This window comes from Trichoplax adhaerens, genomic scaffold, assembly GCF_000150275.1.
Source record: "Trichoplax adhaerens TRIADscaffold_1 genomic scaffold, whole genome shotgun sequence".
NCBI classification, from domain to species: Eukaryota; Metazoa; Placozoa; class Uniplacotomia; order Trichoplacea; family Trichoplacidae; genus Trichoplax; species Trichoplax adhaerens.
In genome coordinates, this window is record NW_002060943.1 from 762,450 (window position 1) to 789,800 (window position 27,351).

The 27,351-nt window shown below is 31.9% G+C and overlaps 2 protein-coding genes across 2 annotated transcripts; one reads left to right on the forward strand and one right to left on the reverse strand.

The window, feature by feature from the left end:
- Positions 1–8,777: 8,777 nt before the first annotated feature.
- TRIADDRAFT_18643 (uncharacterized protein) lies at positions 8,778–12,241 on the reverse strand (the record flags this gene model as incomplete). Its single annotated transcript, XM_002108402.1, has 8 exons — positions 8,778–8,978; positions 9,174–9,412; positions 9,540–9,669; positions 9,795–9,935; positions 10,503–10,642; positions 10,745–10,831; positions 10,935–11,022; positions 11,981–12,241. 8 exons carry the CDS (start codon positions 12,239–12,241, stop codon positions 8,778–8,780), a joined length of 1,287 nt encoding a protein of 428 aa, XP_002108438.1.
- Positions 12,242–17,787: 5,546 nt separating this feature from the next.
- TRIADDRAFT_51322 (uncharacterized protein) lies at positions 17,788–22,576 on the forward strand (the record flags this gene model as incomplete). Its single annotated transcript, XM_002107586.1, has 18 exons — positions 17,788–17,841; positions 18,189–18,398; positions 18,594–18,707; positions 18,963–19,117; positions 19,234–19,276; positions 19,379–19,443; positions 19,639–19,773; positions 19,855–19,929; positions 20,237–20,311; positions 20,569–20,716; positions 20,814–20,897; positions 21,024–21,097; positions 21,218–21,343; positions 21,426–21,522; positions 21,631–21,716; positions 21,823–21,952; positions 22,100–22,217; positions 22,464–22,576. The coding sequence occupies 18 exons, from the start codon at positions 17,788–17,790 to the stop codon at positions 22,574–22,576; spliced, it is 1,902 nt and encodes a 633-aa protein (XP_002107622.1).
- Between the last annotated feature and the right edge of the window lie 4,775 nt (positions 22,577–27,351).

Below are 27,351 nucleotides of genomic sequence, written 5' to 3' on the forward strand. Positions count from 1 at the left end.
GAGCATTTTATCGTGCTCTTTCACTAATAAAATAAGGTCAATCAACTACAATATAGAAAGTCCATCAACACTAAATATAGCTATAAAGAGCCGCTCATTATCGTAATTATGAACTCAATATGAAATTAATCGTGGAATATGAAATAGGATCAAATTTGATATTTCAAATAGAGAAATTGAATGTAAAAGGGAATGCTATTGATGCTTATTCTTAATATTTTACTTCATTCGGATTTATCATTTCATATATTAAAGTGTAGCAATTAGTAAAGATCTATTATAGTAATTGCATACATTACTCCATGCTTCACAACTGATATAGAATCGGGGTACTTGATACTTTTAAGAGGGTGGCAAAAACAAACTGTAGGCGCATTAAGTCGAGCAAAAACACTTTTAAAAAATTGCGGTTTCTAGAATGCAACTTTTAGCCGGTATATTAAAACTGTTGGCTGCTCAAAAAATATTTTGTAATCCATAAATAGTAAGTTAAATTAGGGCTTCATACTGAGCTTTGATGGGCAATTACATAATTACTAGAGATAGAGATGGAATGATACTCGATTTGCAAATTTGATAAGATATTCAGAAAATCAAAAATAAACATCCTTTTAAAGTTGCATTATTATTCTGAAAGGCTTATTTCATATTATCGCGTGATGATATGAAGTAAATTCTTCATAATAAAATACCCTATTTCATCTTTAAGTATACAAATCTATTGTTCTACATTTTACCTTGAAGATGCGGTTCCCACAAATAATGAAACACCTGCGAGAAAAAGAAAGGTGAAGAAACAATTCAGCTGCAAGGTATACATTTGAATAGTCAGTATTCCAATAATAATTAAGCGATACATCTATTTTTATTTATAAAGTCAATAATATCGAATTTAACCTCTAGCAAAAATTAATTCACTTAATTCAATTCAAATTGATGATAGTCGACCACAAAGGCTAGCAATGGTTTACAGTACTTCGAATAAATCCATTACAAACATAAAGTCCTGAATTTAATATTAGAATACACGTAGATGATGATGAAAGTCTACTCCAACTATAGCATCGATTTAATTTTAGCAATGATCAACCCTATCCAGGCTATAATTCTTATCACCGGATAGAACATTTATAAATAGAGACATTTATCAAATTTTTTAGCCAATTTCATTTAAGATAGATCAAAAGTAGAGATTTCGATTTTAAGGAACTTTCTAGCATTGAAATTGCTCATATCTTGTCATGAAACGATTTGCCTGTCGTTTTGTTGCTGCAACTTAATTTGATATGATGTATAAAGTAATTTCTATCACTTCGTACTCAAATGCACTGCTATACAAATGTGTTAAGAGTACCAAATTAAGCTAGCCGGGAAAGAAGCTCAAAAGTTGTCAAATTTAGCCTGAAGGATGAATTAATTATTGATAGTGATTGTCATTCGATTGAATTATACCGACTATCAACGACTCCAGTTTTATTACCAGCACGAAGGCTGCATTAAGAGTCGAAACCTGAAACGTTGCTGTGTTATACGAAATTGATAAAAAATGATGGTAAAGTTTAGGCCCATTACGACCTATGGGCATCTCCTAAAATCATAAAATAGTAATAGCTTGTTATTCATGATAGTTGCGGTAATAATTCTATCGAAATGAAAAGAAATACTCTTTCTGACTAACTAGAGCCTTGCTAGTGTTTTTTACCAATAGACAAATGGACAGTCAATTTATTCTTAGATGCGGTTTACTCAGAGCGTTTTAAAAAATAAATTGTGTGATATTGTACTCGATTAATATTTTACTCCAGTACGTAAAAGAAGTAATAATTTAGAAGATATCAAATTAATATTATTGCTTGTGACTTAGACTATCTCTTAAACAGTATAATTTAATAGAGAAATTTTTCATCGGACTCGTAAATCACACTATGTAAAATAAAGAATCAATTTAATCTACAAGATTTCATACTTTACAACTATTTAGCGATTTAAGCGATTAAAATCCTGAAACGAAACTATAAGTCTTGTATTTTAATTTGGACCTGACGAATTTTATAAACTGAAAAACTATCAATTTCTTTTAAAATCGTATAAATACCAGATGTTAATGTGGATGTAAATAATTGCGATATATTCCATGAAACCTATTCAGAATAATTAATTGGCAAAGAATCAATGTTTTCTTATGCTGTTCAATATATATCGTTCTAAAAAATCCATTACTGTGAATTAAGTTAGGCATGAGCACGAAATACTGACAATTCTGACGCTCTATAATTGCTTCTTTACACTATTTGATTACATTAATATCAGTCGGTACTAAGCTACACTATTTATTATCAAATTAACTAAGTTAAATCTCCGCCTTTATCTGCTTTTAAAAACAGAGTGTCATATATGAGAATCAGTCTAATTTATGAAGCTCGGCAAGAAATATTCTTTGATGAGAATTATATAAATTCATAATCAATGAGTCTAGCGTCTACCATTATCGCGAAAAACTTAGCTGAACTAATACCATCATTTATTAACCAGAGATTTCTTAAAGCTTAGAAAGTAGTTTTTGAAATTATCGATTACCAAATTAATGATTTCTCTCACGTAAGAAATTATACGATACTATTAGGTGAAATCAAATATTTATCTCTCCTCATTCATAAATGAGCATAAATTTAAAGATAGGGTAAGATAGATCTATTAATGAATTTAATTTAAAGTGAAATAATTTACGAATGGCCATTTGAATTCGTGATATAAAATCTTCAAAGCTAAATGAGAAATCATTCGTAACACGTTTTTCTTACTGAAGTAAAAATTGTAAAAACTACAATTGGAAAACTATTCGGCCCAATCTTGGATTTGACAAAGTATTTATTGCTGATTCTCAACAAAATTCGTATACTTAATCCTGGTAAATTGTTGTTGCCTATATCATGACCGAAAATTTATTGGCCCTTACAAAGAATTGTGCATGATTTAATAAGCTTTTATAATCTTTGATGTTTGATAACTTTTAATAACATTAGGATTCGTCTAGCAATTTGGCTAGACGGAAATCTATTCGAGTAAAAAGTAAATCGGAGCAAAAATGAAAAAGCGACAACTTTAGCGGTGAATAATTTCTTATGATACCCAAGTTCTTGTAGAGGATGTTTTAATTTAGTGGAAAGTACTATATACTCTTGGTCTAAACTTCCAGATCTAGCCAATATTAATAGAAATTACTATTTACCGCCCGTACTTTTCTATATAATCAAGCTTTTAAAGAGTTCTAGAATCTAGTTAAATAATTTGAACAAGCTATTGGATTCTTAGTAACTGACTTTCGGTAACTTTATTATAACTGAATTAGTGCCCCATGTTTAGAATAGTAAGTGTTTTCAACATCTATTAAACGAGACTAAAAGTCCAGGCTAAATAGAGGGCGTATATGGTACAATTTAGTGCCGTATTAGTGTCTATTAATCTTCTCTCTATTTATCCTTAGGCATTAAGTCCTGACCATTTCTACTGTTTCTTATATACTAGACAAAGCTAATTAAGTAAATGTATAGATGGCATCCTTTACCTTGATATTGCTTCGGTTGTTCTCTCCTACAGAGACCGAACTATTTCCTTGCATATTAAGCACCATTTCTCGAAATTCCAAGTTCAAATTAAATCTCATTGAATATGCCGCAATAAAAGCCAAAACTACGATAAAAGCTAAAAGATAGCGTTTGAAGCTGCATGGAAAAGAAGTCTGTGCTACATTTCGCATTTTATTATAAGAATAATCTCCATTTTCGTCATCTGAAGTTATGGTATCCGAAAGGTGAAATGTAGATGGCACCAAATCTATTTCATTTTTTCCTGATTTTCCGTTACGATTGGCTGTATCAATATCGACGGTTGAAGATTCTTCAGCCATCTGCTCAAGATATAATTTTCTTCAATATTAGAAACTTGATCACTTATTTATTAACGATCCGATAGGTAATGATGATCTTGTATATCCGTAGTCCTACATTTGATATCAAAACGATTTAAAAATTACAACTGAATAATATTGGTGTCCTTCACATTAGCCCGCGCCTGTTCAATTTTATTTACGATTATTGAATTTTAAAATGATATCGCTTATGAATGAGACCCTACCCCTGTTCGTCCAATAGATCGAAAAAGTTCTATCCGACTTCCAGGCTAAGATTTTCTTCTCTCTTGCCCGGATTATCTTACGTTAAATAGCGTAATGCAGGTAGTGGAAAACTGTGACAATAACAAGGAAGAAAAAACCGACCATGGCATATAAGCATTAACTGAATATTTCACCGAGGCAAACAATTCCGTTTCTTACCGAAAGGAAAATATTCTTAGTGAAATCAATAAAACAAATTAATTCTTTTTCCAATGAAATGGATATCTACACAAAAAAGTTAATTTGTCGGAATGCAAAAGAAGAAAGATGGAAAGGGAAAGTAAACGAGTAACCGACGCCAATTCATTGCTATACCTTAATAAATCATACAGACATGATTTCAAGTTCTTTCCGCTACTAGGATTACTAATTTGAATCAAATCAAGATGAATTATTGTCAATATCATGTAAAACATGGACGATCCATTACTTTTGATCATAATTTCATACCCAAGCATGAACTCTGATAAAAATTAAGGTAGATTGATAGCATCTTGGACTCAACAGTGATTAAAAAGACTGGCGACTAACAACTAAAAGTTAATATCCAGGTTTTCAATCACTTACCTAATACTAATCTCACACAAATGGCCAATCTATTAGTCTTTTAATTCGTATTTAATTAATCCAGTTGACGGGTATACGTACCGTGGGCAGGACTCCGATGAATCATCCGTCGTTACCTAGTTTACGTTATATCGGCTTCGGATCTCAATCTCTTGTAAAATAAATCAGTTCGCAGTCCAATTTTTTAAGCTAAACAAATCAATAGCAATAACAGCCGATAAAATAGCCTTCAAAATTAATTATTACTAGTTCTATCATAAAAATAGTTAGCTAGAACTATATTGAATATTAAATCAATATTGCGAAGTAACGTACACGCTATGAATAAACTTTCGGAGGTTGCATACAAAATAAATAGAATGATAGAAAGGAAAAATAGCCAATCTATGCTATGAAAACAAAATAAGATAAATCAAATAATAATTCGTCACTATCGTGGCAGACAGGACTATAGATATTTCTAGCCTTTTGTCAATCCATTGATTGTTACCTATTATTAATTCACATCTAGATATGAAATAGAATCAATAGAAACAACCTAAACCATGATTATTACTCTGCCATCATTTTGATAATGTATGCAAATGATGAATTAATTATAGTTACAATTCGATGACGAACTTAATTAATCATCGGATATATTGTTTGTAGCTAAGAAAGCTAAAGAATAACCATCTTGTCTACACAAAGCCCTCGCTATATTATTCCTTTCTCTCATTCTTCCTGTTGCTATAGCAACATTTCCATCTATCGATCTGAATAGGAACGGATTGGAGAGGGAGTATTGTAGCGGATGTCTTAATTGTAATAAGCTTCTGTGTAAAAAGAAACCTTTATTTTTGAAATTGAATTATAAAATATTAATACTAGATGAATTAAAATTAATAAGATCGAGATTTGATTTAAATTTAATTATGATGCGATTTTAACTCTATTCCAATAGCATAACGACGAATGTATTAAGTTATGCCAACTATTTATCACGACTTTTCTACGCTAAAAAGTTTAAATTATTAGCAAAATATCGAAAATAGCTCCAGTACCTGACAGTAGATCTGTACTTAATTAAGACAGCAAAAGTTACGATCTACTGCAGGGGCAATAATTCCTCCAAGTTTAGGAATAAACTACTTAGAAAAGATCCACTATTAAAAAAGTAGCTCACATGCGATAGTGGTTAAAAATTTCTCAAGCAATAGTCTGCTATCATTTTAAATCTATCTCGAACGTTTATCAACTTTGAAGTAACGGAATCTTGTCTTAAATAATTTTTGGCATATCTCTAAAAGTTAGGTTTTGTGCACACTTTTTACATGTAGATCTGTTAATTCATATGGGCTTAAAACTTATACATATAGAGTACTATGGAGTGAAAGTTAATATTTCCACCTTAATCGATGTGATAGTAATAAGATCTGTAAGAGTTGCTTCAGTAGAGAATACAAATGGGAAAAATTTAGACACTATCAAATAAACATATTCCCTTAAAATGTAGTACTTAGACCTAACATACAAGTGGAAACACAGTTAATTCAAATTATCTCTATTTTCGATAATATTAATGTTATGGCCAATATCCGTATTGACCGGCTCGTTGATAATATTTAATTGGGAAATCTTGACTATCAAAATCTATTTTTCAAAGTTATATCATATTTTGATTTTTGTGAAATATTAGCCTAAACTACTGGCTTCCTATTTATATCATGAAAGATTCTTAATTCATTCGGAAATGTTCATTGTCAATCATTTTTACGAAACGAGTATGGTCGTGTTAAGGGTTAAGTGTTAAGGGTTTATTCATAAAAGTTAAAATAGATTGAATCTATCTATAATATTAGGTAATAAAATATGCGCTATATGAGCTATGTATTATCAAAACACACAAAGAAATTGAAATTATTTCTATATACAAGTTTATTTATGTTACATTGCTTACGTTCTGTATAAAGAGTGCAATGAGAAAATAAATTGTAATAGGACTTGATCGGTAAAATTTTGACCGATCTTGATATAAATTCATTATGTAAACTCTAGCATTGCGATCCAAGATGGTAAATTTATGTTCTTGATTGCTAAAATCTGACTATTATCGGAACATTGAGATAGTAGTAAACAGTATCAAGACAGTTGTTGAAGCCAAGATATGACATTTCGAAGTCAAAAGGTTAGATATTAGAAAATGGTATACAGCACAATTTTGCGCGATAACCATTTAGCCAGTGCTTCGCTGTCTATCTATAAGTAATTTTAATTGATCAGCAAGAGTTGGTGCTTCGCATAAGATCAATAAACTACTCTATAATATCTTCCTTAATGATATAAGTCGTTGCATCAAAACTGGCCTATAGAGTTGGATTCTGTTATAAGTGTTAAAACATTTAATTTTGATACGATACTATACATGGTATTTGTCACATTTTCTTGAATGAATTTAAAGCTTAAGATCAAACGAGTGGTATTCTAAATATTCAGATGGTAAAAGAAAAATGCAAGTTATTATAAGGCCTAAAGTAGTTGCAAGTATCAAATACGAATGTGATAGCTTTAATTTAAGAATCTAGCCTTATGTTAACATGATTTAGTATTATGTAAGATATCAAAATCTGATAATAATTGATTACAAGATTTTTAAAATTTTTGATTGCCTCTTGTAATTTCAGTTTTAAAAATTTTGTATCGTTAATATAGTGTATTGGCATTTCGAGATTGCACCATAGGATACAGGTTTTCGATTTTATATACTATATTACTTTTATACAGCAAGTATGTTAATCGAATGAAGTTTTAATTTTAGGTCAAGCGAATGGTATTATGTATGTAACGTAGTATAGTAATACATGGCAAACGTTAGAAGTTGCAGTCTTTATAATGTCAGAATATTGCATCTGGAAAACAATCGATTTTATTTAAGAGTTTACGAACAATTCGATTCAACATCTGCTTTAGTAAGCACCAAATTGTGAATAATGAACCCCAAAACATTAATAATTTTAGTTACGTTGAAACATATTAGTAAAACTAATGCATAAAATGATCTTCAAATGAAATCAACGATATTTTATATCTCAAATTTGATCATTAAAGATGCCGGTCTAGAACATCAGGCTATTACAGCTTTACCAAATATAAATTTTAGTATTATCGGTGGGTAATGCTAATTTTTCGTCGAACAGAGTTGTAATCTCAAATGAAATGAGTGACATTTAAAATTCACAGCAAGTGAGAATATAGGCTTCGACTCGTAAATTAGATACTTTCAAATATGGATTTGGAAAGACGTTATTAATTATCGTTAATTTTAAAACAAGCAGCTTTATAGAAATTGCATATTATGCGCATATATATAAATAATGAAAATGCATAAGAAACTGACAGCCTATTATCATCATTAGGCTATCCACTCAATTAAAATCAATTATTACTCTAAATTACTAAATGCGCAATAGTCCAGAAAATATTAGTGCGTAATAAATTATATTTTTAAAGTAATCGTTTGATATAAATCGTACCGTCTACGGATACATATAAATAATAATCAAATCTGTAAATTTAACCGATGTTATTGATGAATAGACAGCAACCTATCTGATAAAGAGAGGATAAGTAAGGCAATATATACGTCAAGACATGAAAAGGGGGTGATAATTGAAGGTCACGCAGAGATTATATTTTTTTATATTATTTAGATCGGGACCATATCAGCTGCGATTTGACTGAAAGTTCATTAGGAATATTTAATGCAAATGTTATTTCGCAAACAATTTAAATTACATTTACAACAGCTGAAAAATAAGAAATTAAGTTATATTCTAGGCCTTTCATGCTCCATTTAAATTAAAACGGTGTTCAATTTAATTTATCACCTGTACTCAGTACCGAAATACAAATACTTTATAAAGCATTTCATTATTTAAACCTTCGTTGTTTTAATTAAAAGTAATTAGGTATTCACCTTTTAATAAAATATAACAGAAATTGTGAAGTTTCGTAATCATAGATTGAAATGCAAATGCTATTTACTCTTGGTCGGATTTCAATCATTAAATATGCTTGAAATTGGCGTTTCTTCAGTTTCTTCATCTGAATTTAAGGTCCTATAAATGGTAAGATCTTTGCTAAGGCTATATACTGCCCATGGCTGGATTTCAGCTGAACTATACATTAGGTAAATGAGGCTGCATGCCGTTAAAACTGCTCCAACTTCATAGAAAACAGTATGCCAACTGTGTATGTTCTACAAATCACAGGTAGAGCAAATTTTAATCGATATTGTATATTATAGAAAATTGCAACTTAGATACCACACTACAGCAACAGACAATTTTTAAATCAAGCATGCCATATCAGTGCAGCGTACATTCAGGGAATTAGAAAACCTAGTTAATCTGGCTATCATTAATGAAAGCTAGCAAATAAGCAAAACAATTACCTCAGGTTCTATAATAAAACCAGCTATTAGTGGACTTATAGCCGATGCTAAGCTACTGAAAATGTCAATAAAAGCCGTAATAATTCCAACATGGATTGGTGCTATATCAAGTGGATTGGCCATGATTGTGCAATACATTGCTGCTTCGATAATAACGATAAGGTACAAGGCTGTAATAAGGATACCTTGATCACTGCTATAGGTCATCAACATTAGACTACCAGCGGGCACAATGGAGCCTATATATCAACATGATCAAAGCGATGTTCTTCATGGCTGTGTTTTGAATGATTATAATCGATTTTTCCATAAATATAACATAAAAGCAGGCTTATAGCGACTGCAAGACAAATGAGTATTATTTACCTAACAATAGAAACGCGTTCCTGGTAGCGGTCTTAGAGAAGTGATTCTGAATTAATTTATCAGCTAATATGCTAAATAGTAACATGAAAACTGCATGGAGAAAGAATGGTATGCATGATAGTAATCCAATCTGAAAGAAATTTATACGATTAATTGTTAAAAAAATGTAATTAGAATCAGTGAACATATTCATAAATGAAAAGGTTCAATATTTATTATCTCGTAATGTGTTAGTCGACATAATGATAAACCTACCGAATAAATTTTTTTGTCGTATAAAATATAAAATAGTATAGGAAAGTATGCTATCAGCATACTATTAAGCCAGCCTAAACCAAAGCTTCCCAGTGCAAGAGCCCAGATAGGTCTTGAGCACAAAATGGAGCTCCAGGGTATCTTGTATGGCTATGATTACAGACAGAAAGGGGCAGTAAATAATCAGAATGATGAGTTTAATTCCACAAGAATGTAATAAACGTAAATCTTATATTACTAGTTTTATTAGCTGCAAATATTTAAATTAAGCGGGAGCTAGGATTTGTAGCTGCTGTAGTAATATACTGCAGATATTCTTGGTAAAGAGAATTATTTCTGGCAAGTAAGTTAAACTATCTCTGATTTTACTGTTTGTAAATAAACAGCAGATTTAATCATAGCACTTAAGTAACGGTGATGTATTGATACATTTATGACTAGCCTTATTACCAACCAAATTAAAATTTAGTGAAGGTATGATCATGGATAAATTAGTATGATCAAAATAACATAATATTATTTAACGCTGATACGAAATCTAGAGCCTATTCGTACTGGCTTGCGATAAACTTTATTAATTTGGTAAAATGGTAGCTCAAAGCAATTATAAAAGATAAAATACGTTCATTACTATTGAAGGTTACCGCTACTAAGCTAATGCTATCGAATTCAATTGCCTTTGGAAAAGTTCCTCGTTATAAAATATACCTGATATCCCAATGGTCCTTGCTTATCTTCAATCGTGGTTTGGATGTATTCGGCTTCATCATAAGAAATAAATGTATGTATACTTGGTGAGTTTGTAAAGAACATGCACCAGATCATGGTCCAAATTATTCCTGTAGCACCTATAAGAGTTTCGACGAATTCATGTTGATAAGAAACATTAAATAGAGCTTTATTTATTTTCAGATAATTCAAGAATCTTTTCAAAATATATATTCTCTTACCGCAAATATAAAACACGGTAGGCCAGCTAAAATAATACAGCACATATCCAGAAAAATAGATGGTCATAAATGATCCTATCGTTTCTCCTGCAAGTGATCAGTAAACAAATCAGAGAAAAATATTTACTTCAAGCTAGATACAGAACTCTGCTGTTAAAGAGATATGGTGCATCACAGATTATTCACATACCTATTGCTGGAGCTACCGAGAAACGTGTTATTTCTTGAGGAGAAGCCCACCGACTCCATAGATCATTCACAGCAGCATGGAAAGGAGTCTTTATGCAAGAAATAACATAAAAAATTTCAAGTACCGGTAAAACGAATAGATCAGAATTTATCAGACTGTAAATAAGATATTGACACGAAAGCCATCAGAATGAAAGAAATTTGATTCAAAGGATGGGAAATAAGACACCTAATTGTGGCTTTCACTACTTGACCACTTGAGGAATAATAAATGCTAAAGGATTAGTTACAGTAGTTGTTTTCCGGAAGAAATAGAGATTATTTTTTTTTCTGCACATCACTGCTAAGGTTAGGAACGATTCTGTCTGCAAAATTTTAACCGTGACTTAAAACTCCACATTATTGACATATCAAGCTGAGAACTTTATGGTTATGTATAATTTAATTGCATTCCTTCATCAAAACATCAGGTGTTGCTACCACTACGTAAGCATTTACAGGGCCATACTTGGGATAGGTAATCAATGAAAGATATGATAACCAGTGGTCCATAATTGACTCAATTTGCAGTAAGAACTATCTATATATTATTACCGTACGGTACTTTTGCTAATAAATCGCTTCCCCAATAGATAGATGTTAACTTAATTTAGGTTACTGTAGGGTTTGCAAGCTACGCTTTAAACAATATGAATGAGGGTAATTTTGTCTCTATCCTTCTTCGACAATAGCATTTGTTAAATAAAGGTTTAAGTCTATTGCTGTATTAATTACGTAAAGAATGCTATATCAACAGTACTGCTTGTAGGTTATCGATTCAAATGTGGCATGATAGGGCTTATGTACTATTTCTGTGGTTAGAAATCAATTTTTCAGACTATCCTAATCATGGTTCAATTAAGTGATTAGGAGTAAAGTTGGGAATATAATGACAAGCGATACAGTAATAATCTTCGTGAACATAGTTTCAAAAGTTATTAGCTAAAAGATGGAGATGATAAATGCTTGTAATAGAATTCTTGTATAATATAGGTGTTATAGGCTTACCTGACAGAGGCCCGCAAATACTCGTAAGACTACGAATAATGTAAAATTATACATTGCCGCCAATGGTTGAAAGATGGTCGATAATGAACTCAAAAATATGCCAATTAACAAAACTTTCCATCCACCTATTCGTGTAACTAGCCATCCTCCAGGTAACTGCATAACAATTTGGCCATAATGAACGGCACTAAGCGCAATACCTAAAGGTATGGAGGATCGATTGATGGAGTAATTCGTTAAGAATGATAGCGAATAGTACATCGCAATTATGGTTATATCTCAATATAAGTTCGTATGCGAAATTGTAGCGAAGTTTATCAGATTCTGACGAAATAAGCCACAACAGTTCTAAATCAGGAAGTAACTGCTGTCTATCACATAGTAATTATCAAAATGCAGTAGGATTCTAACTACTTGCACGACTATCATGATGGTCGATTAGAATAAAAATTAGAGATTATCTTTGAATTAAAGTTATATCGTTCGGTAAGATATAGTATGAACAAAGTTTTTCTACTACGAAATTGATTAATACGGCAATAATAGTTTCAGCAGTCTTACATGAAATTGTACTGACTAAAAATGAAATGTTTATGGCCTCATGATTAAGTAAATATACATAGATCATAAATAGTACATTAATATTTGTCTTAAAGGTTTCTTACTCTACTATTACTGCTTAATGTCACGGCGTTTAATACAAGTCTAGTATTGAGTAAAAGACTCAAATTTTATTAAATACATTAGTATTAAATTGTTCTTATTTTTCAGTGTCAAATATAAAAGCAATCGATTTTGGTTCCTTTAGATCTCTTTTGCCGATTATCGACTGCTCAACAGGGCACTGAGACCATCTTACCTTGTTGTGTGGATGTCCAATTTAAAAAGTAAATCTATAGCGAAGAAGTTAGAAAGAGAACATACCTGAATTAAGAGTAAAATGGCAACATATAAAAGTTTTCCAGAGCATTTCGATCGTGAATTAAGTTTGATTTACGTTACTACATCAATTAATGATCAATGATGTCAAGCTTTTATTAATAAAATGTTATAAAAGCAATATGATGGATGATAAAGCAGCTTACCGAATTCTCCAGCGGGGGAATATCATTAGGATGATATGTCATCGTTACGATAGTCATACTTAAATTGATTTTTGTGGCCATGGTGATTATTCCACAGAAAATGACCATGAAAAACATAAAATAACGCACACTGCAGCAATAAGATGGTAATCTCGAGTTTGCTTTCCTCGGTCTTAATAGTCTTTTCCTCTCTTCAAGTAGATTTATAGATGGTCGACCATCCCAATCAAATGCTTCCTGTCGAAATGGCAGTGTAGACTGGCCAGAGGGTTTGTGGGTATTTTCCGACATGGATGATAACTTTCTGTAGCTAATCAGAGCTAGTAGTGTTAATATAGTAAATAAAAATCATCGCTAAGTATTTTCTTTCTATCACATCTTGAACAAGAATTGCTTAAGTACTGCTACTTGAAAGGGTTACCACAAATATTGAATTAAATATGAATGTGTAGTCGTCGTGTATTGGAGTAAATTTTTATGTCACATGGAGTAATTAGCTTGAATTGCTCATAGAAGATTAAGGCTATGACCAAGTCTATTGCAACTTCTAAAAAAACGGTAAATTTTCTTACTTTACAGTGATAGATTTAATTAAGTCACTATTGAAGGATATATTGACACTCCTAATATGTTTTAAATCTGACAATTTCATTTTCTAATAGTCATCAACTGCATTGGCCTAAAATGCAACGAGAAACTATTCGATTTGAGCAAACATAACATCCATCGTTAAATTCACAGGAGTATTAGGCTCTTGAATGTTAATACTTTTCATCATGTTGTTTACAAGACTAGTAATTATAACTTGTAACAGTAGTCAAGTGAATTATATTCGTATTACTAAATAGTAAATATCATAGCGTGCGATAACTAAGGTTTCAGATAGAATTGATTTATCATCTACTTTTGTAAGCTATAATCAAAAGAAATAAAAGTAAGTTATACTTGCTTCAAGGAAGCAAGTAAACCTCACTGCTACAGGTGTCAATGTATAAATATTGACAATAAGAGATCAGCTATGTAAAGAGGATTATGATCACAACGTCGATAAATGGGATAGACTATTGGTGTTTAATGCACGAATTGCTTGTATGAAATAACCAAGACTTTATGTTTAAAATACCTTACGGATCTACGATAAGTAAATTGACTGGATATGCAGTTAATAATAATAATAGAATAAATTAGATTATGTATCGAAATCTGTTGACGATAATTTTAAACGATACTATCTAATGCTATCTGCAAGTGTAATTTATTCCCAGACATTAGTTTATGAATGTTGGATATGGAAGTAAATAACTATCTTCAAAGGGGGAAATATAGACTGCGATGAAGTATATAGAAAAAAATCGCGGGCTCAACATCTGTCTTTGCTTGGAGGCCTACTAGTGTAACCAAGTCAAATCAATTAACTAATGGCTTTTTAATAAACTAGAATTTAGGTAAATAGTAGAGGATAACTTTGTAGTTCTGGCTTTGGACTGTAATAGTTTCTTATTAATTCTGGAGTTTGTTTTCAAACGATATTAAGGTCAAAATATTGTCTTCAACGATTGTGAATACATAAGATTTTAACGATCATTGATCGCAACTACTTTTAAGATCGAAAGTGTGGATAGAAAACGTTATCACAACTCTATTAAGTAATCTATCATTTTGCTTCTAAAGTGATCATGTCATCAAGAATTAGTTCTTCTAACGCCCCATATTTTACGTTTGCAATATTACGAGATAACTACTATGCTCTAAGCATTGCGATTACGCATAGCTTACTTGTTTCTATCATCACTTCAGTAGTAACTAATCATAAGTTAATAAATTAATAAACTGCATCGTTTTGGTTTGTATCTTTACAAATAAATAAATTCTTTCGTTAGAGCCCAATATCAATGAAGATTAGTCCTATAAGATTTAAATTAGACGTAAATAGTCGATTTTATCACAAGTTCAGCCTTCTACTTACGCCAAGGTTAAGAATCTAAACCATTCAATAATTTACAGCAAGTTGACCAATTTTAGCGTAGTTTTATCCCAATAACACCTCTACTAATCTGGATCAATGCTCGTCCTTCTATCTGAAATCGCTTCGTACTGTTAAAATCATATCGTCCTTATTAGACGCCGCCTACCTAATGGATATGGGCAGCATCGGTTGAAAATTATAAGAACCCTTTACTTGTCTGTTACTCATGACTAGGACGCACTACAATTTGACAACTAAGGCAACCATGGTAGAATCGCTTAGCACAACCTAATTATTTAGTCATGGCTGCTATTGTATATCCTAGTGTAGTAATTGTATTCAACTCAAAAATGGCATCTTTTCAATCATAATGCCTAAAACAATACTATTTTTCCTGGAGGTATGGAAACATCAATTAATACATTGATTTACTTTTGATTCAGAATTTCTAATTACGGAGAACAATCATAGCCCCTCAGGCGTTCTTCCTTACTGTTCCTACATAATCTATACAAACTTAAGGACAATATGGCAGGCAGAAGAGGAAATTCATTCAAACTATAACCGAGAAGATAACATTTTCACCGTCTAGAACAAGATTTTAATGATTTAATTCTTTTGATACAAGTTTATTTTCTAGGATTGTATATTAGGTTTCCGAGGAAATCCTTTATAATTGATATGATTTGTTAATTTTACCCGCTAATACTTTCTAATCGTATATAAATGGAAAATAAACAACGCTAAGAATCCTAACTCTCGTTTTCTAATACCAATTTCCCGATTTTATGACGATCTCTGTATTGATGAACTCTTAATGACAGAATTAGGATGCTACAATATTCTAGCTCAATTGTGTTTCATCGCTGCGAATGATAATTCAATGACTTACTATTGTTAATCAAGTAGATTAAGATAGTTCAAAATTTATTTTATGTGAATCTTTTTTAGTATTGAAATATAAACTGGTCAGGCCAGTAGGCAAATACCAAGCTTATATAGCAATCTTTGCTATTGATGTGATAAAGGAACATGACGGAATAGTTTCTATTTGGTCTGTTCTTTTTCACTTTTAGCTAAATTTCAATTCTACAACTTGCAAATACACCAGCAACATGAATATAAGAAGTTTAATAAAAACATTCAAGTAGTGTTTAAATACTATGACGAACAACCAGTAATATCCATTTCCGTAGGCTGATCAGCATTTTTCAACTAATCCAGTCATAGACAAAGTTTAATGGCCAGTCAAATTCTTTCACAGTTATGATTATGATCATGGCACTAGCATATGAGTATACTATACTCGTATACCGTTATCTAGCTACCGTTATCTAGCTACTTTTTTTAATAATTGTTTTACTGATAAACTCTTTATTACCTTTTATGAACTAGTCCGCTAATAAACAAGGATTAAAAGCCGGTCAAACTTATCACAGTTATGAAGTCTTTGCACTTTATTGCAATAGTCGTTACAACTCGCGATAGATCCGACATGTATCTTATAGCGTTCTTGCAGCATGGACAATTTAGTACAGTACCAGTAATAATCCGTAGTCGTGTTTTTGGTGCACGCACACAACTTGTTACATTCCTACCACAGAGGTTTATGTCATACTATATTTACTTGCGCCTTTTTAAGATTTCAGCTGGACTACAGAAAGGGACACCAAAATGGCTATCGACAGCAATCAGTCCGCAAGTCTTATGTACTCTACTCTTTGTATAATATTTTACCATGCTGTACTATTTACTGCACGGTGAGCCGCAAACTTGTCAAAACATCATTTTGCAAAGTTGCTGAAATTGGATTTGATCTAAATGAATTATTAACATTATTTCTGTACGTGCGAATGTCCCTGAAATAAGAATCTCCAGTATATAGGACACTTGATAGAATGTTCTACAGTATATATATATAACCTATAGACTATAGCATGGAATTTCGTAGTCCATGATTGCATGTTTTGCCGCAAAAGTTGAGCTGTAGTAGCATGCTAACGCGAGCCTGTGACAAAGTGTCTTGTCAAAAATACAACCAAAACTATAGTTTCTTGCAAACTTGACTTTACAGTATTCCATAAGATTAGGTTGATGATACAACTAGCAAGGACGATCTAGCTGCAATCAGACTATCTCAAGACTATCTACGGACCTCCATCATCTTCATTTTCAGCTTGGTTTAGGCTGCACGGCCAAGACTGGTCGGGAATGTACAAGAGTAGCCCTCAGCACAGTCCGGTCCGATCCGTTCCGGTCCAGTCCTGGTCCTATTTCAATGATTACAATACGAAAAGTGCTTGAGTGTACAGTACATACTGTGGAAGTATGCACTGTGCAGATGACAGTAAGTCAATGACGAGGCTGACTATTTTTCTAGTCATTCTACTCTACGCTATTACTGAAATCGTACACCGCACTGCTATTAGTATGAGCAGCTAATTTGCATGACGATAGTGTACTGCACACTGTACCGGGTACTGTAGTCACGAGACGCCAATAGAAATGTCTGCTGACATCATCCATGCTATACAAATACTGAGTCACAGCAGACGTGTATACGTACTATAATAGTGAAAAGATGGACTAAATACTTCTGAGCATGCTCGGATGACGAAAGCGGAGAAAGGCCCAAGTGGCTCTTTGCTTAATAATAAAGTTCCTCTTCTTGGTCAACATGGAGTAGTTACTTTGCTAACTTGAATACATCATTTTACCCAGTCTCTCTGATCGTGATATCCAATAATTACATAGAAATGGCTGAGGCTGTAAGCCAAAGTGATTGGAAAAAGACACTACTATCCAAAAAGGTCAGTCATAAAATCATTTTCAATTCCAGCCAGATTGAGTCATGCCATTGAAGGCGATATCCAACCACTGTAGTACTGTAGACACTCGAGATTGGATCGCATGGGATAATTGTTACTTGTTAGGATTACACCAAAGAGATTTTATAGTAGGCAAAAGTGCTCTACACCTAAATCGAATATAGTTAATCTAATCAATGGCCATGATGAAACGTAACCAACGATATAGTGTAATCGATTTTAGTATGTTAACAGATACGGTATACGGGTATGCATTGATGAATGACAATGTGGCTGGGGTTGAAATCCATGCATAATGTTGATGATGCCTATGTTAAATACGTTTTTAGGTAGAAGCATCGGTTCAGCCTTTAAACTTACTTGAATATTCCTTACCTGGACCACTTCGATCGGTTACAAATTATTTATGCCAACGTACGGATCTTCATTCCCACATCGACATCGACGGTATAGAAAGTGAATGGATTGAAACCATGGAATTACTTGAGCAAGACTTACAACAACTCCTACATTTATCTCATCCACAATTTTGGACTCAGGTTACTGCATTAGACGTGTACAATAAGTGATAACAGTATTACTGTATCGTGTTTGATTCTATCAATCATTTTGTTTTATCGTGTATATTATCTCGTCTATTCCTAACCTGATAGCTGCAATAGCTGAATTATTCATTGACATGCTCACTCCATGATAATAAACGATCGTATAATGAATTATCTTATTATTTTTAGGTCTTACATGATAGCTCTATTAGAAGATTTTTAGATTCTTATTTAAGTCGCGCTCCACGCTGTCTTGAAGAATGGAAGCGACTACCATCACAGATTCTTGATATTCATCGGCGGGTACATCGGCTCGTTTTCATAGTTTTACTCAGACTGTCTACTCATAAAGAATCCAAGGTAGTACCAGATTGCTGATTGTCATTCAATAAATAGTCGTAATAACTGTACTCCACTTCGTACTGGATTGACTTTTAATTCAGTATACCAGTCACAATAACAATCATTATTATTGATAATTCATGTCTCCTTATTTTCTAACATTAAAAATTGCTTTAAACTCAACTCCTATTGTTGATATTTCAATCGTCAATTTAGAATCATTACTTTTCTCCACATGAATTCGGCCAAATCATATATGATTGTTATGTATTTGATATACCCAAAATCATGGATATATGTTTGCTTTACCAATCTGCTAACGAAGCCTTAATCAAAAAAATGGTTGACAATATATTTACCAGTCAACCAAAGTAAGTCTATTTTATGAACCTATCGACAATATACGGTACAGTATTAGTGTCATAGAAATGATTGGCTTGACTTATATTGATTCTAATATGTAAAATTTACCTTTCTCCTGTGGTAGATATATTAACGATTTAAAGATTTGTATTCCGACATTTACAAAGGTTGATACTATCTTCAAAATAATTCATCATTGATCGTAACGAATGAAATTTTTCTTTATTATTTAACTTATCAACACTACAATTGATGTACTTGATGTACAGGTGCTTGATGGCATCGTAGCCGCAATAGCAGATATAAACTCTCGCAACAATCGAATTCAATCACGGTAATCTATCATTAGTCAGCAGATGGTTATCGATAGTTATGTGAAAGCATATATTGGCATTTGTCATTAATCATCGATAACGTTTTAATGGACTATAAATTTTAAGTTTACACATAATCTTTTCACTTTTTACACTACTTTACGTATATATAGCATTTGTAAAGTAAAGGTGTTGTTGTAAAATACCTATTGTAGGAGTATAGAAATGATTAGAACTGAAGTTGCAGACTTAGTTCTCCTCTTATCGGATACCATGGCAACACTATGCTCGTTTTTAGAAGTTTATCCTAAAGCAGCAAGTATTTTATCTGAAAACGACTTTATTCGCAGGTTTCTGACATAAAAATCAGCGTTATTTTTACCTTTTACTAATAATTGATGTTGGACATGTTTGTTGTGTTACTACAATAGGTTGGCTGACATGTACGAAAGTATATTTCCAACACTTTACCATCGTTTTGCAGAAACAAATCTAAATCAAATAAGGTCTGCATAGATAGTGCAAAATCATATTTAGCAATAATTGTAAACCTCTCTGCATACTACAGCTAAGAGGCAATTTACTTGATTCTAATCGTGAAATATCTTGATTTCAGTCTGGTGTACAACCGATTACAATCATCACAAATTCAAACGATAACAATATGTCGATACATTTTCACTACCTGTTATCTGGATCCAGTCGTAACTAGGTATCATTCGTTATTGACATCCTTTTAGGCGCATATCGATGAACACAGACATGTTAGTATATTAGTAAACAAATTATACAATTATTTTCAATGTACTGCAGTGTAAATGAAGACGAAAGACAAAAGACTGTAAACAAATTTTTACAGATTATTGCTGATGTCTTGGCAAATAAAAGGTGTAGTATGACAGTGTTTGAAATAGCGATGTGTCACGTAAAGCAAAGTAAATAGTAATGGTGTGTTTAATCTTAGATTTATAGCGAGCTATCATGGATTATTTAGCATTAAAGATGATCTTCAACGTCTTCACTCTTCCGGCAATATGTATCCTTACTTTTATAAATCTATAACCAATTTATTAACTATTTTCCTGCTAATAGATGTACAAGCACTTTATTTTAATTTCTTTAACTAGCATGTAAATTAAATTTAGAGATCAATCAAATGTAGATTACTTTTCTGAAGCAATTGCTCAAGTATGTCAGGAAGTATCATTTTTATGCGATAGCAATAAGCCTGCAGAAACCGAAGAAGTTGCCACTGGTTACGTGGATAACCAAATTGAGGACTCAGTTGCTTCGGTAATTTTGGAAGGCTTTTTAACGTAAATGCTAAGACGTTGATCACATTTTTCTGCCTGAAGTACATCCTTAAGTTTTGATGATTAATGCAATGTAGGTAACCGATTCACAAATCAATGTAGAAACTGCTATTCTAAGAGTGCGTGATATTCTCCCACACTTAGGTGAAGGCTTCGTTATGGTAAGCATATACAAGTATCCTTGTATTCTTCGATTTTCTTTTTTCAAAACTAATCTACGACTGTTGTATTTCTTAAATTAATATTCGGTAATTTGGCTCATTCTTATAAATTGTTGATCAATTTAGGCATCTTTAGATGAGTACAATGGCGATGTCGATAAAGTTATTGATGCCATACTAGAAGATCAATTATCAGCCTCGTTAAAACGACTTGATCTGAATTTATCTAGGCTCGTTGAAAAACGTTTTGAAAGTTTTCTGGATTACATTATGGACTAACCAACTTTTGACATGTGTAATTATAATCTGTATCATTATAGAGAGGATTACGTTAATAGCAACTCTAAACCACAACTAAGCGAACGTGCTTCTGTATACGATTACGATGAATTTGACGTGTTCCATAGGGATGATGTTGATATTTCTCGAATTCATCGAGGAAAAAAGTAATTTTTCGACTATTGCACGAAGTCATTTATTAATGTGTCCGCATAAAATCATGATATTTATTTCAATTTACCTCGCTAGAAATTCTTATAAGAGCGTAGATGATTTTCTGAATGATACTTCTGTTGTCGAAATTATGCGAAGAACGGGCGTATTCGAAAGATTCGATGAATACGATGTAGCGTATCTGTCAAACTCTTATAGTGTTACTTTGGCTGCAATTTAGATATTAGTATAGACTATTATAATCGAGTAAAACTTTTCCTCCTTACATACTGACTTATAGGACGAGTATGATGACACGTACGATGACGCTGAAGTCGCCGTTACGGCCGACGCTGTCAGACATGACGATGACCTAATACAACGCAGGTTTGTTATAATGAATAAACGTTGCCGAATAAAGATTTTAAATACTCCCTTAAAGGAGTTTTTACTAGTCAGTATTGATGATTTCTACGGTTCCTTTTAAAAATAGACCTTTCGTTACACCGAGGGTGTTGCAGAATACGAGAGATGCGGAAGACGATGAATCTGACAACCAAGAATCTGATACAATCCATACGACTGCCACTAGTAATGCGAAAACCCAGGCTAAACCAAACAAGGTATAATTTATCTGATAAATAATCCACATATTGTACTGTCACCTGTATAACTGAAAAACTTTGCACCTTACTGTAAGGAATTAAAATCGTGAAAAGCATTCATCTCTTCCAGCGATAGTAATAGAGTGCTGTTTTACTATTTTATAGGCCACCGACGGCAATATAGCCAATGGCAGTGCCCATAATAATAAGCGTAGTGGTGCGCGGCAACAATCTAATCGTAGTGGTAACGATCAACGGAATAACACTAATGGCAATAATAATGGTAAGAACTGACTTACCAGTAATATATACTGTATAATTAGCTCATTGCTACCCTTCATAAAATAATATTTTAAGGTGCTCCTTCTGCTACTACTAGCTAGAATTGTTAATTCGTTGTAATCCATCTATAGTTATGTTACTAGCCTGCCATATTTAAGTCAAAGTCGTACGCGTTTACAAAGACCGTCTCTCATGATAATTGCCTAAATGTTCAGGTCTAAAAATTTTTTTATAATTGTTTATCTAGAGGTGAGAGATAGACGTAATAAGGAAAGACATAAATCATCTAGAGCAAATCACAACAGGAAATTTCTTTCTGATCGAAAGCATGCGAAAGGATTCGGAGGCTTTCCGACATAAATTGTGTCATTTTAACTCTATTACGTTAACTTTAAATATAAATACAAGTTAAAAATCTGTTTGCTAGACGAAGAAGTCGGAATTGGAGTATTAAAGTAACTGTTATATTTTCATTGCTAATTCATGCGGATAGCAGACTATGTGCTAGATTATCTTCAGATACTGATATAAATTGCATAATTGTAAAATGTGAAGGTATCTATCGATCATCAATATAAAGGATAATACTTTGTGATAATTTAAAGATAAGTCATATCGAACGAAAGTAACATTATTATTCTATTTGATTGTTCAATTATGCTATTAAAGCATGCTCATCTGATTTGCTTCGTATGCTGTATTTTCTTGACGAATATGTCAATGTCATTTAATTTCCCTTTCGGTCATAGGTATTACGTAATATTATATAATTAGTAAGATCCAGGCAATATTAAAGTCAGCAGTGTCGATCCTATGTAGTAGTATTTCTATGTATGTTGCTCTGCATATCTCCTCATCAGAATGCAATAAGTAGGGTGATAAAGTACTCGATCAATTTTAGCGATGTTTATTTCCAATCTGTAAGAGTGACAGCAGTCAGTTCTTATAGTCACGATCTGGATATTTCAAAAGATTGTCTAAGGCAATATTAATAATTAATTACAACTAATTAAGGATTGTTTATATAGGATAGACGAACAGGACCATAGCATAATAACTAATGAGTACTTTACAATAATAAGTAAGTTATACATTGATTGATGAATTTGAAAGTAGTTGAATAATGTTGCAATACGTCACATGTTACTAGATTTTCAAAAATTTATACAATAAGACGAATAATATTGCTGTACAAATACCATGCATTGTTCCAAAATTACAATACAAATTATAGTCTACTTAATAGTTGGAGATATCCAATCCTGCAAGCTGGAATCCTTTATTGATTCATATATCCATCTAATACTTAAATTAATAGACATTAAATTTGAATTGAAAATTTTTAATTCATCCAATTTGAGCTATACCAAAATAAAATATCGTATGATAAATTACAGTACTACAGAAATCCAAAATAGAGCGACAAGAAGAAGCAAGTAGTAAATTGCAGATAAAAGTTAGGCCAAACAGACTTTCCCCGCAAGACCTGGAAGTCATTATTATACTTAAAGATATTGGTCTTGATCACAATTCTTTAATTTACTTCTTTCAAGAACAGTAAACTAGAGAGAAATGTGGACTTATATTTCACTTATGTTATGGATGATTGAAATATCCTACTGTAAAGGCCAACAGTTGCATAATTATCCAGCAATTAATGTCACTCAGAATCAATCAGTTTTAACCTTAGCTGCTTCATTTAGTGTCGATGGAGGATGGTATGGTGGTAGTACCGTTAGCGGAGCAATGCTAGCCTTAGATCACATTAATAACCAGTCAAATATATTATCGAATTATACTTTGGCCATGAATTGGGGTAATACTAAGGTAAGCATTATTTTAAATTTATTGAAAATTTTATAGGATCTTTTCACAATCGACGGCCATCGATAATGGATGATTCAGGCCATAAAAATTACCGCAGTCGTGTTTATTTAATTTATTCTCGATTGACCACTATTACATTTGATCGTAGTCATGAATATCATAAGAACCTCTATGTAATAGCAATAGAAATTTAAATAATCTGTTAACAAATTTACACTTGTATGAACAGTCAGTCTTCAAAATGAAAATTTTTAAGTCGTTACATAAGAATATCAATTTCATTATCAATCTTCATCTCTAATTCTATTTTCTTATATAAATTTCTATCCTCTATTTAACACCGGTATTTTATCTGGCTTATCTACCAACTTAGGTATTCGAATATTTTTTTCAATAGTCTCCCTTAAACTTCCATTCCTTAGTCGATGGAAGCTCCCTGCTTTCTTAGAAAGATATTTTTACGGTGCCGTCACCATATTTACCTGCTACACTTGTCACTATTGTAAGAAAAATTAATCTAATTTATCGATGGGCAGGGATTCTATGTATACTTTCTATCACCCGTTTTGAATCTTACCACGTATTTAATGTTAATTGAGAAATAATTTTATGATGGATAATGAGGTAAATCTCTCTTAAGTATTAGTCGGACTTGCGATATTGCTATGGTAAAACAGAAAGAACCTTTTATTTCTGATCAATTTCTTTACAAATGCATTACTATTCCTCCTTACTCCTTTGTGTTGCATGGTGACTATCACCGACTAATGCTGATCTTATTCTCGTTAGATAGCATAGTTTGATGTTCGCTGATAATACCGTTATCTATATTATTTTGCAGACTTTTATAGATTACTGCATTATCTATGTACTGAGTATGATATTTTAGGAAAATCTTCGACATCATTCCAAATTTTTTACCACTAAAGTGTATTTCTATTGATAAAATCCAATTATCGATAGTTTAGCTATAATATGCTAATTTATGCCATGGCGATATGACTTCATACAATTTGAAAGTCTTTATGGCTTTCGTAATTGTTCTTTTTCTATATCTATAATATAGCATAACGCAACTTTAACAACATTATCAAATTATCTATTTCATTCAATATTCTAAAACAGCCGGGATTGATTTTGCGTTATGATAAGTATACAATATTGACTTAATGATCTATTATTCCAATTCTAAGCAAAGATAAAGTACTTACAGGAAATTATTCGTGAATGTCATTATTCAATATTTAGACATTATATCAACTTCTATATAACTTTTAACGAAGTGACAAAGCACTCTCTTTTGTTTGACTGTTTTACGAAATCAACGAATAGCAGCCTATTTTTTTAGCATTTTACAATATGATAATGAAATCAGACTCGCTGATCTGAGTAGCTGGGGATGTTTGGATGTTTTGGTATCATTTTTCTTTTATTATGCCTGTAAGATAATTTATATCACCCTAAACGAATAAGTATATCATTTTATTGCCAACGTGAAGTTTGCCGTCAGTTATCTCAAGAAATTAATACAAGTACTGTACGATCAAATTTATCCCTTTTACCTAAATCCAATTAAACTTCCTAGATAGTCTTACAATATTTATTACCTTCCACACAAAAATATTAGATGATATTTTCAATGACCGTTATTTCATCGATGTAATGCTACCAGTAAATAACTTGTGTCATACTTGCGAATTCCTAGATGCTACATTAGCAAATAGTATTCTTTAAAATTACTATTAATGCATATTTCTTACACTACTTACCTTTCTAGAAATCAATTAAATAGTCCTTTCGAGTCAAAGCGCAGTTTTCTTTGGTATCTAAACATTGACAGAGTTCTTAATATCAGATTTAAATATTATACAAATCAGCATTGATGTACTTTAGTCTATTCCTAAGTATTTTCCATGCAGTCTGACATTTCCACAATAAATTTTTTTCAATAGTAGATGCTAAATGATCAGAATATCTGGCTCCTGTAATAATATTAATATTGCAGTGCAATGTACCCATTCTACTAAATACAAAAACCAAAGCTTAAGTTGGTAACCAACAGTAACTATGACAAGGCTGCTTGATCTTTATTGCACCCTAGACTGCTACTACGCATATTTTAAGGGTGGTAACTTGAATAACAAATACATAGAATATTCACAACTGCAGTATAAACGTATTCTAATGAAATAATATGATTGTCGAAGTCTCTTTTTAAAAGTTTATACTAAATGCCAATGGCACTATTGCTAGGCAAATCACTTTCGACAGACACCAGTAGATACTCATCGAGCTGCAGAATATGGAAGAATGTCAGATAGCATCAGATCCATTCGTACGTTATTAAATGATTGCCGTAATCTATAATTTTACGAGTAGAACAATGAAATCGATGATCAATAGATAAACATCAGGAGTATCTAATAAATACCTTTAATTTTGAACTATTATCGTTAACCCATTTGTAATTACTTTTATTTGTCTCGTTATATTATTTTAAAACATTTCAATAGTTGAATTTTTTATCAACTAGTCAATTAGCTTGAATTATCTGCGAATAGCTATTTTCAAAGTGAAGGGCCCATCTTTAACGTATATAAGCAGATCGATCATCCATATTTTATGATAAAATATAATGAGTAATTATAATAAGACGATTGCGAAATATAGCAAACTCAAAATTAGATACTAGATTGTGTTTACAGCATATCTGTAAAATTGATGCTTAATGCTCTGAAACAGTTTAATTAGAGACTTTAACTAGCTATAACTTGCCACCTTAGAATCAATCTAACTCCAGACTTTTATCAAGTGAAAATTTCGTCAATGATACATACGAGCAAGTTTATCACATTTATCCCTCCATTAACTATAGTAAATAATGTTTAGAAAATGTAGTGCATACAGGAAAAAATTAGTCTTTCGAGTAAATAAAAAATTGCAAAAATCAATAATTATCACCGATAAATGTACCCATCACTTTCTCATCTTTAGTGCATGGTCGAAATTGCCAACCAATCTACGTGGTTAACGATATTATTTCCCCTAAATTATTTTATATAATTAGATTGGTTAATTAGTCTTGAATTGATATTCACCAAGGTTATAGTATCGAATTTTAAGCATTTTTTATAGATAGTAAGTGAATAATCATATAAGTAATTACAATTGTTCAAAATGGCATAACGTTAATTTATTTATATTTGCCTCGATCTTGTGATCTTTCTACCCTATTTCAGTAGCTTCCAAATATTTCTAATAATTACGCTTTATGAACTCATCAAATCAATCTATTTGACTCACTTTAG